Source organism: Protopterus annectens, chromosome 10.part0 (genome assembly GCF_019279795.1).
Source record: "Protopterus annectens isolate FY-2018-M chromosome 10.part0, PAN1.0, whole genome shotgun sequence".
NCBI classification, from domain to species: Eukaryota; Metazoa; Chordata; order Ceratodontiformes; family Protopteridae; genus Protopterus; species Protopterus annectens.
Window position 1 is genome coordinate 1,624,448,416 of NC_056744.1, and position 12,556 is coordinate 1,624,460,971.

At 39.4% G+C, this 12,556-nt stretch overlaps 1 protein-coding gene across 5 annotated transcripts in view; it reads right to left on the reverse strand.

Moving 5' to 3' along the window:
- Positions 1 to 1,974: 1,974 nt before the first annotated feature.
- The window catches only part of KCTD13 (potassium channel tetramerization domain containing 13), a 180,074-nt gene continuing 169,492 nt past the window's right edge, over positions 1,975 to 12,556 (reverse strand). For all 5 annotated transcript variants that reach the window (XM_044086322.1, XM_044086321.1, XM_044086320.1 and 2 more), the window contains exon 7: positions 1,975 to 11,413. In XM_044086322.1, the coding sequence (XP_043942257.1) occupies positions 11,180 to 11,413 (234 nt within the window). In that variant the 3' untranslated portion in view covers positions 1,975 to 11,179. The remainder of the gene's footprint in view (positions 11,414 to 12,556) is intronic.

Below are 12,556 nucleotides of genomic sequence, written 5' to 3' on the forward strand. Positions count from 1 at the left end.
CGACCGACGTCTAAGTGTCCGTCAGTTGAAGGAAGCACAGGCTAGACAAGCTGCTACGTCGTGGTCTGGGCCTAAACAAGGTAGGCAGTAAGAGTGGAAATCTTTATGAGGTATTTTAGTTTCCCACAAGTTAAACAGTTATTCACTTTTTCTGACATCGGCTGAGGCAAGAAAGAGTCCCCAACGGGGTACTTAGCTTTTTAGAAGTCTTCGGTAGTAGCAATCTCTGGTTCTGACCGACCGGCACTTGCGAACAGCTTCTGCTTCGGGCACCACGCGGCAAGAAAGACTGAGGAAAATGGCGTCGGCTGATGCCTTTATACCCGGTTAACAGCAGCTATGACGTCGGGTGAGGTGCGACATCAGCCGAGGCCAGACCCAGACTTTGGAATCCGGCTGACCGAAAGGCTGCCTGAGGCAGGACAACCCATTTGTTAGGACTGCAGATGCATCCTTGAAGGACATCATGCAACCATTTCAGAGAAGCGGCAAACGAGATCTGAGGAAACTGTAAGACAGAATTGTGGGTAAAGGTGAAGCTCAGGAGTTTTTGGCTGGCACGAGCTGTAGTAACGGCCGAGTTGGTTCTGATATCAGAACTGATCCCATCTGTCAATGATAAAAATGGAGACTGACAACACCAGATCATGAGTTGAATTACCAAAATTTTGCTACATGAAATTAAAAGACAAGAAACTACAGCATTTACTTTTAACACTCTCACAAATTTTGCAAGGGAAATAAAGACTTAAGACACTACAAATGAAAACAATTTTTTTAAGCAATAACAGACGACATGGTGTGGTATATTGACGATTTACCCACGGTTGGTGTGGTTTAATCACGAGGTCAAAGCTAGAGTGATTAAATAAAGCCAACCGTGGGTAAATCTTCAATATACCACAACCACGGAGTCAGTTATTGCTATTATACAATGACATTATTTAAGAAATAAAATACTTACTTTTCTTAAATAATGTCTTTGTATTAACGGTGCACTACTGTTCTGCTGGTGGTGGTATACGGCTTCCTTGTGTTGATGTACTGCGCATGCGTATGGGACATGCGTTCCCATGCATACCCAGTACATCAATGCTTTGAAATAGAAGCAACAGAGAAAAGAAAGTCTCCGTTGATCCGTTTTTTTTTTTTTTTATTAAAAAAAATAATTTTGGACACCTTACACCAACATAAAAAAGTTTGTGGGACCAGACCTTTTTCCGTTGGTATATTGTGGGATTTACAACGGGCACACTGGCCAATCAGCGTGCACGTTTTGAATATTAATGGGGGGGGTCACTGTATAATTCACATTTAATTGCATCTATGCAGTAGCAAGTCAGTTTTATCCCCAAGTTTCACCACAGACATATTCTAATTCTGAGAATGCACAACCTTGGACACAAGGACATATTTGTTTTGCTAGAAAAAGCACTTTCCATAACCACTCTCCATGGGGAAGGTGTAGGGTTGCTTGTCCCTTGTGAAACACAAATATAACTCAACTGTCTTGATTTTTAAGATGGCTGCATTTGCAGTTCAGCATCATTTTAGTAAATACCCAGATTCACTAAGATCAACTCAATGAACTGAGATCCCAGATTGCCTTACAGAATTACAAGCTCCTTTTTTCAAGAATACTAGCAAGATGAAGGTTTGCTCAAGGCCACTATTAAGTGAGTGTAGCTGAAGGGATTCAAACCCAGGTTTTCAAAATTTCAGCCCAACACTTTTTCTCTTTTAGTAAATATAGACCCTAAAATTCAAATGAGAAGCCACAGGTCCTACTCCTCTGCAAACTAAGTTCAACCTTCTTAAAACTATTTTAGCCATCACATCACAAAAGCGGGAAATCAATAAAAGCTCAGAAGAGCAGCAAGCTGGAATAAGGGACACAGAAACGCACTGGTGGGACTACAGTTCAAGAACCACACTGTGCTAAACTTCCATAAAATTAAATGAATGAAAACAAAATATTACCAAAAATTGTATTTATTGGTAATAAATTACAAACATATAAAGTCAGGCAATACAGAAGCAAAACAGGAAAAAAGCTGACACATTATTTAAAAAGCTGAAAATAAATAGAAACAATAATAAGATTACAAAATGTGTACCTTCTAATTTAAAATCATTTACTTTATCATGCTTGTCCCAAGTGCAAACAAAAGGATCCTATGTCTGGTTTGAAGTGATTCACTCATTCTTCAGGACACCTTTTTTCTATACTGCAATTCACTGCCAACCATGCTTTAAATATTAAGATTATGACAATTTTGTAAAATAACTAATTTGAGTCCATATTTTATTGTCCTGCATGGCCACACAAAACTGTGTCACAAATGGATCTAATAAAAAAATAGTAATGGGGCATTCTGGGTAAACAAAACAATTCACTGTGCAAACGTAGTTATCATGGCAGTCTTCCTCTATTCCTACTAGCATTCATCCTGGTGATCACGGAATAACGGGTAGTGCAGGGTACACAAATTAGTATTTTTTTTTATTCTCATCTCCATCCATGTCATGTCTCTGGAAAGGAAGTTGAAACTCCAAGAATGAAAGAAGGGTTCCCTGTCATAAGTTCAAAGAAAGTAACTGCAAGCCTCAAAACTGAGAACATTTAATTTAAGTGCGATTACAAGGAAATGGAAATTAAATCCAAAACTGTTGCAACTTGAACTCCCTTTTTTTCAAGGTACAGAGATCTTGGGGTGTAAGCAGTGCAGCTCATTGAGAGGAACAGCTTTCACAGTTCTCTGCTACTTATCATGAATCACACCTAAAAGTTTGCTAGTTTTGATGTTCACATTTTTGGGTCTCAAATTCCTCATAGGGCACCAGGTAAAAAAAAAAATGCCCCACAAACAATTTTCTGCATGATAAACAGTACAGATGTCCAAATACAGAATGTGACAATCCTAACTCATTACAGTTCCTAAATGTGACCAAATCACTTCAAGGGGTAACTGTGGGACCTGATGGTGAAAAATGTTAATTCCTTTTAAAATACTTCCCAAAACATAGCAAAGTAAACACTAAAAAAACAGGCTCAGATAGGACTACTCTCAAAGTGGTAAATAAAGGGCTGGAGTCAATGCTGAATCTAAAATCTGAAGATAAGTGCTCCTTTAAACACACCTCTGCCTTAGACTGTTACTCAGAACTGAAATGCACGGACCTAGCAGCAACAGAAACAAACAGAAAGACACAGACCACTTTAGGAGACGATGACAAAACAGAACTGAAAGTGTACGTGCATTTTGTTTCCTATTAAACTTTATTAAGTCTTTAACAATTGCGTCCATTAAAATCACCTCAATGGGATAAGTGGGATTCCCTTCTTAAGAAATTCGAATCAGGAACCAGACACTAAATGCAAGCCAACTCCTAAACTCTGGTTCACCCAGAAATTTGGCAAGACGAAGGGGGATCAACAACAAAGCACAGTCATTTCCAATGAGGAAAAGAGAGAGAGAGAGAAGAATGTAAAAGACCACTTCTAATGGCTCTGCAGGATTGGATCTTTAGTTGGATATATCTTGAATGAAGAGAAACTCACAGCTGAGAAAATGCAAAACAGAGTTGATCAGTTTGCCATAGCTATTAAATGATTATTCACCCCAACACATCGGCTTCCTGAAAGAGCATGATGTGGGAGAACTAAAAATAAGCATGATATTTCACCACAATAAACCAGTTTTCTGAAGGGTTACAGCAGGGGGGGGTAGAACTAGGTAATGAGTAAGCATGATCCTTCTCCACAAGAAAGCAACTATGTAAAGAATAAGCGTGGTCCTTCACTACGTGTTTTCCAAATAGTAAGAAGGTTCCTCAGGGCATGGGCACTCTCTGCCACCAAGTCCCATGGCCATCTGCATGATGACCACTAGGGTACACTTCATTGTGGGGAGGAAAGAACAGAACAGTAGGACTACAGAACCCTCTCACACACACATATCAGTATTACTTGGCACCAAGGCTTTTTCCTGGTACTACTGGGATGAGTGATGTTTGCTAAATGAACTTAATATCTTGCAAACACAATACGAGTTACTTGTAAGTCATACTAACATACTTTTCCTGGCCAGAATACACTCCCCTAGATCACACTGTAATTCTGACTACAAGCCCTGGCCTAATCTCAAACATATTTGATATACAGGTGGAGGAGGTTAACAAGTTTTAGACTTAGCCACAAAATGAGACAGCCAGGGTGAAGCTACTTAACATTCTGACACTAAGGGATCACAATGAAGCAATAAGTGCAATAATAGAATTCTAGGTATTCATAGCTTGCTTGGAGAGGTTTTAAGTCTATTCTCTCTCTCTTAACCCACTGAAGGAAGATTTCTAGGTGATACATTCAAACTAAAAGTACAGTTCTAGGCAGGCACACAACACACAAGTATACCCAGAAATGAGCAGCCTTTTGCCTGACTTGAAACATAAAACTTGGAGGAATGAAAGCATAGCAATGTTTGGTATACAGATTATAATTATGATGATAAAACAGAAACAAATTCCACAAGGATGAAAGAAGCTTAAAAGTTATGCTTTGTCAGAGCCTCCATGGGGCACATTTTCTACCCTTGTACTGTACAAAGAATGAGGTACCCAGCAGAAAGTTATCAAGTAAGAAATAAAATGTCTGGATCTCCCAAATTAACAGCTTTACATGTCTATGTTTTTACTCAAAATGTCCAATGTGCCTCTCATATGCTATTTTTCCTCCATCTGTGCAGCTAACCTAAGCCGCTGCCTTGTACTTAGGCCTGTTCACCTAATCCCCAATTATTTACATTTCAGTTCTTCAGCTACTGAGTATGTGAGGTGACCTGAGACAAGGGTCCCTATACACTCACAATCAAAGCTACAGGCAGTAATCGGCAAATGCAGTAAACAGTGATGAATACAACTGCTTGAAACATGCAACGGGGCCTCATTTAGAAAATGGTCACAGACAAAATAATAATGCTATGATACATCTGTTTTTGACAGAGTATAAACTGTACCCCTTCCTGCAGTCTATACACCTACACTCCAGACATCTGTTAAATGAGGATCTCCCGCGACTCCTCTGTTTGGCTACCACAGAACTTATAACTAAAGTAGCATTACTCCCAAGTCACAATACTAAAATTAATTCTCTTTGCTTAGTCTCAGGTTACTCAGGGCACAGTACAGATGCCTGCAGCAAGTTTTGACACTGCCTATTATATCATGCCGCACACATTAGTTAAAACAATTCTGCCCCTGGCAGTGACAGCAATTAAGAAAAACACATGAAGTACTGCAAGCCATCTCCTTCAACAGAAAGTAAGTCCTACCACCTTTCCACTGTTTTAAGGTCATGTGTCCTAGTATGCCATTGTTTATCTTTTTGTTTTTTCCCGGTTAGGGGTCACCACAGCAGAACTCCGATCGGCTAATGATTGGCAGTAGATTTTTATGGTGCCGAGTTGCCAGCCCGACGCCCAACCTTCAGCGAAGGCACACCCATTCACGCATGTCTTTCGGAGGCCACTCAACCGCGGGGAGGACATGCAGAGTATGCCATTGGACAATTGAATTTGACTAACTTCCCCAGGGCCAAAGAGCCACAGAGAAGTAGGGGATGGGATGAGGCAGCTTTTCACTGATTTTCCATCTCAGGGGAAGGGGACGGGTGCTCCCTAATGCTTGTCATGTTTGTCTGACACCTGGCTTACAGGATTAGACAACTGTTAGCGAGTTGTTTCCTGTGGACCAGAGGTGGAAGGTTTGATTCCCTCAGCCTCAAATGCCTAACAGTGCGACTCTGAGCAAGTCACTAAACCAGACACTGATCCTGGGCTGAGTCTAAAAAAGGCCTATGGAGATCACTGCACTACTCTGGAAAACAAAACGCAAATAAAACAAAATAAATGTGAAGTAAAATTGCCAAGAAAGCTATATGTTATTTACAGAATGCAGGCTTGCTCAATGCATTCACAAAGTACCCGAGAATGAACATATATAAAAGCATGTGACAGCCACTGCTTCGCATACCGCACATAGGAGCCTACAGGAACAGCAGAAAGTAAAACATACAGATTCTTTGTCTAAGGAGAAGGATGCCCACATACCACTGCAGTAAACAGCAATATGAAGGTTACTTTCAGTGTGTGCAAAATGGGGTTGTGAATGACTGACAATGGAAGTAGTCAGTATTAAATAACTGCCCAATACCAGGTAGTGACCAGGGTGACTAAATGATAATAAAAACAATCGTACCTCACATACAGGCATTTACATTTGACTACTGACCTATAGTCTGCAAGTGTGTGTGTAAGGGTGGGGGAGGGGGGCAGCAAAATCCCATACTTCTCCAGACTGCATTTAAACTGCTACCAATTCCGTCCACCATACAAGAATATAACATAATTTTTGTGCAAGACTGTTAGGTCCTAATGTGCAATAAACTGGATTTCTCTGACTCACCATGCAAGAACAAGCATTGAAGTAGCATTTTACTGGAGTTAGAAATCATACAGTCTGCCCTTAGCACATATGCAGCAGCACACTTCCTAGGAAAATAAGGCGTCCCCAAAAACAATGCACCTGCAATGATCACTACTTCACCTGCAAAAACCATTTGCTTCAATATGTAAATGCCTTGTACCTAAATTAACAGCTAAAAGCTATAAATATTTGAATTAGCAAATTACAGCATAGTAATTTCATAAAACATCAAGCAAGAAGCATGCAGGAATCCCACTACTCCAAACAATCATGTGTAATGGTTACATAACATAACAGTACTAGAAAACCTTTGGGAAAAGCAAAGACTGAAGAACACTTTCAGGGGTCTGAATAACAGCATTAATCTTTCTGGTAAAACAAATTTTCACCTACAATTTGACTGGCAGATGCTACCAGGCAGTAACCAAAAACATGTAAAATATTTTCTGGTAATACATGAAATGCACAAAAAAAGATAGCAATGGTAACTTCTTACACATAAGGGTGCCAGAGTGGAATGAACTTGACACAGTCTGGTTCTGTTGTCCCACACACATCTGGAGTTAAAAGACAATTCAAATACTCAATCTACTGAAAAAATGAATGTTATTTATAAAAACAGAATCTGTTATATTAGTCTGGAGGGGAGGAAGACCCCCCCCCCAAACAGAACAAATTCTGCTCTAGAGAAAAGCAGCCCATTGTAACATTAATCAAACCTGAGACCAGCTGCAGTGCTACCAGTTACTCCACTGCAAGAAACTCACAGGGGTCACTGACACTGCATGGGGCTAATACACATCACACTTTACCACCCATCACATTCCACTCCATTTTCAGAAAAAGACTTGGGACAGCACAGGGACTGGCATCTGTTGGCTGTGAATTTCCCAGGTTATTTTGGGTTACTGACAGTTCATGGCACTGACACACATCACACTTTACCAGCCATCACATTCCACTCCAAATTCAGAAAAAGATGTGAGACAACACAGGGACTGACAACTGGTAGCGGTGCATTTCCCAGATTATTTAACACCTACATGGAAGATGAGCATCTTGTCTGAGTGCTATACTGCCACATGGTGATAACAGAAGTACAAATGAAGCAGGGTGTAAGGGGAAAGTGGTGCACAGGTACAAAAAAACTACAGCATTTTATCAAGCACACACTGGACATGCAGTTAATACCAAAGTAAAAGCAGAAAAAGGTATAAATATGTGAACTCTGTATAAGAAAAAATACTTAAAGCTGCTAGGAGGGAGAGGCTGTCATAATGGTTAAGGTCTTTACCTTTGAGATACAAAGTACGGGGGGGTTGATTCTGACCTCTAGTTATTGGTTAGGCTTGTAATAGTCTGCAGCCTGATAGCCTGGTATCTGCCTATGAACCTATAACCTTTCACACAACAGGGTATGTATTACCCATTTTATAAAACAAGACCATTAATTTCAAGTATTTTTTTTATTCTTGTATGACATTCCTGAACTGCCTGCTGATCGCTTAAGGGCTCCAAGTGTTAACTGTGCATTGTTGTGTTACTTAGAAAGTTTTTTATGTGCTAAAACAGAAATACCAAAAGCCACAATTTAAAATCAAATGCTCTTTGCAAGTAGAGAGTTTCTAAAGACCTTACCACAACAGCATCACTCAAAATGACTTTACATCACAAAGACAACCCTAAGGTTCTGTGAGACTATAAACAAAAAAAGATGGTAACAAAATATTTTGTTCTAAAGCCAGGAAAATACAACTCGAGGTATGTACATAAAAGCACATTCTTCAACAGAAACTTACATAACAGAGTGTTTGAGTTAACGACTCTGTGAAGCAATTCTATGCAGGTTCAACATGGCACAGACTAAAAAATAATATCCTTCGTACACTGTGAAAAACAGGTAAATCCATACATCACACGGCTGACTGCCTTACAAAGGCAAAAACTATCTAGGTGGCTGACAACACTTCCAAATGCCAGCAATTTCTAGGTACAGCAGTGGTAAAGGGAGAAAAAAACGGTCAACCACCCTCACCAACCAAATGATGTCTGTTGTTAAAGAGATCCTCACATTACACAGTAGATGGCCACTATGAAGTAAATGCAACAAAAATAAACAAAAAACAAAATGGACAATGAGCATGCCCAGGCTCCACTGAACTGCACTTGCTATCACATGAGGAACTGACAAGCCATGCCAGGCATGACATGCTCCAAGATAATTAAAGCCAGTAGTGGTGAAGATCAGGCAATAGGAGTGGGATAAGCTGAGCATTTTGTCAAACAAGCAAAGATGCACAATATTGGGAAAATGTGCAAAAAAAAAGTTTCTCTTCAAAAATAAAAACATGAAAAAGAATTAAGAATTGCAGCTAACAGCTTGCACCATGAAAGATGTAAACACCACCACCATTATTCCCCCCTTCCCAAAAAAATCCTAGTAAGGACCAGGACTCAAAAAATTAACAATTTCTGCAGAAACGAGTGACTGGAACTGCAGGAGAATATACTACATACTCCTGAAGGCATGTGGATGGCACACACATCGCACTGGGGGGGTCACTGCTAACAAAGCAACAGATGTAGTAAGAAACGGAGCTGCAATACTTTGAACTACAAAAGGCAGTGGACTGGAAGAGCCTAGCAGAAAAAGTAGCACTCCACTAAGTACTTTTTTTTAAATAATGAGCTGCTCCTTCAAACACTTTTTTCACCCATAACCTGCAGAATAAGGCCAAACCTACATGCAATACATTTTCAAAATGTGGACAAAACAAAAGTACCCAGAGAAAACCCAAGCAGATACTAAAAAAACATGCAAACTCCATTTAGGTTGCACAGGCACATTCGATCAGCTAATTTGTCAACCAAACAGACTCAACAGAACAGCTGTCAGTTATACATTTGTCAACCATTATGGAGAAATCCATATACTTATGTACATTTGAAGCCATACTGTTGCCTGCATTCTGCTTGTAATTTTGCTTCTTCTGAAAATTAGATTACACCCCAAAAGAAAAAAAAAATGCTATTAAATAAAACGTTTTCCATATTCTAAACTTTGTGTACTTTTTTAGCTGCCACTAGGCTTAACTAATGCAGAAAAATAAACAAATAATTCCTGATAAAGACCTGAAACTCCAATGAAATGGACAGAATGGGAAAAAAAGAAAACATTACACATACATATCGACAACCGTAAAGTATACAAAGTACTGAAAAACTCAACTACCAGTTAGACTGCTAGCAATACTACCCCCCTAATGTTTTTCCCACACACAACATGAAATGACCAAATTCTAAAAGAAATGAGCTATTCGGGAGAAATGGCCGACAGCAAACCTTTTAAAATATTTCTCAGATACACAGAAGCACAAAACAAAATCTGCAGTAATATAATCAAACAATTGTAACAAGGTTGGTTTAAAAAACCCACCACTTTGTATTTTCTCCCTGCTTCACAGTTTTATTCCTGGGTGGATTCCAGACACACATTTAAGTAGCATTCAGTGTAGTGGGAAAACTAATGAATACATGCAATCACAGCTGCCTGTTGGGTACTGTTACTGCCCCCTAGACACCAACAAAGGATTAACATCTTATTTAACTTGAGAGCCAATGCAAGCAGGTATCAGACAGACTTCCCCTGCCCTGGTTTTCTTTGGTTTTTCACATCACTAATATCACTTTACTGGCGGAGACCCCTGCTATAATGCTTGGTAGTAGCACTGAGTTTAGGTGGTTTTAAGCTCACAGCTGCTGTTGTGGGTGCTTTGGCAGAGAAACAGCTCACAAAGTATGAATGGAAGGACAAGGGATGCTTTAGAAAAGAGACAAGGGACATAAAACTATGATACAGAGATCAAGTTCTGAATACTATGCATACTCCTAATATGTGCTTCAGCTAGGAGCAAACCTATTTAGATAAGGTGAGCACAAATAAGCACTTGAATGGGTCCCAGTAAAGTAGAATGCAAGACTAAAATATGTATTTACCAATGGCAGAGAATGTAAACTGCTAATTAATGTAAAGCATGACATTAAACAGTTTGTTTGTACCGAATTATGTATTTTTTCTGTAAACATCATAATGAAACAGCATCCCAAAACGGTCTAGAAATTAGTGCATCATACAATTCCACTCAAGAATCATTTCAGTGCATCCCATCGTATCCTGTGCAAAGCACATTACAAACTCCTACTCAGGAAAACTTGGGGCACTCAAAGTCTCCTTACTAGTTAGAAAACCTCAATGTTCAGTATGACAGGTTAATGCAGGGAAAAGCTAGCTGGGGAATCTGGATTTTCCCTATGACAAAGGATCCTGAATTAGTCTAATCCTTGTTAAGTCACCTGTATCATATGTCTTCAGCTAGTCTTTAGCAAAGATTGTGTTGGGGGGTACACAACCCAGACAAGAAACATAAAATTAGAGGAAGGTAATGCAACCTGAGGGACAGGAAGTCATGCAGGTATTCCCAATATTCTGTAAACCATTAAAGACCTTCCCAGAAATGAAAAACAGCAAGTCTGCATGAAGCAAACACTCCTTCCCTTTAAGGTAAAAGCCTGGCCAAAAAAAAAAAAAAGAAATAGGATAATTAGTCATTTTCATTCACTGTGAGAACTTTAGTCTCTTTCATATTTTAAGACATTAATTAATTTTTCATTCTAATGCTAGTGTTGTAAACTGTTCTCAATCTTTAAAAACAGCCTGATGGCCATTAGGTCTTTCATCGTGTACAATGTGGCGACGCACATGAATCCGACGCACTCGCCTTTCCCGCCCATCTTCGTCATCAGCATGCAGTGGGCAGCTTGCTGCCCCACTCCCAGTGGTATCAAGTAGAGCTTTGTCCAATACTCGTGGAGCCTCAAACATCAGGATATTCAACGTCTCCTCAAAGATGCGTGCTTCTGGAAATTCAACCTGTCAAAGGGAAAAAAAAATTATATTCCAAGAATGGCTTTATTCATCATTCATATATCATAGTTGTTTAGGAAGTAACCATGCCAAACAAAAACAAGAAAAGTAAAGCAACAAGATCCTATACAATTCCAACAAGGTGAAATGGCTGCAGAAACTAATACACTGAAAAGAACACATGCTAAGCTGAAGCAAAAAAAAAAAAAAAAAACCCTTTAGAGTAATACATACACGCATGATCTCTTAACATGCACAGCCATTGCAATGCAACTTACACAAGTACACTGTGTTTTTAATTAAAGCTGTAAAGGGCAGCATTGCAGCAACATATGCATTGGTATCCAAGGCTATCTACCCAATAAAGGAATGAAGCCACATTTCATACTATTCCGAACAGTTTAAAAATAGAGTAAGCAAATAACTTGGCAAACTGAAAACTTGAAAATACAAATGTGTAATGCACATGCAAAGCAGTTTCATATTTAACTCAAGAGTTACAATAAAAGCACTCTGCTTATGACCTAACTGTCCAGTTCTCAGTACGCTATTTGCACATCTTATGAATTTATTCTATTTAGCCCCTTATTTGTGAGGGACAGTCAAAGCTATTTGAATAGTTTAAAACAACCACACACAGCTTTACTTTCTTGCTCCAGTGACAGGACTGAACAAATTTTGCTAAGTGAATTACATTTCGACATTTTGGCAGCCGTACTCCTGAAATGGGATTACTATTTTTTTTTTGGTTTTGCATCACATCTGTTGATGTATAAACATAACGAATCAGAAGTGAAAACTAAAGCTGGTTAGATGTCACAGGACCTGAGCTTCAAACAGCATAACTGGCTTGATTGGCGACAGTGTTGGGAGGGTTAGAAGAGAACAGAGTAGCCAATGGACAGCTCTTGGGTTTCTGATGGAAGGATGCAGGATGTTAAGCTGCAGAACAATCCTCCTGAACACTCACCATTTGTTAAAATAGGCATGCATGAATATCCAAAGAGAAAATGACCCACATGTGATTATATGTGTAACTGCAGATGGCATTCTCTACATATGGATCACCACACTGAGTTAGGCTGGGCAGAACAAAACTATAAAAACAAAAACAGTAACCAAAATATGACAACGAACACACTACTCTGG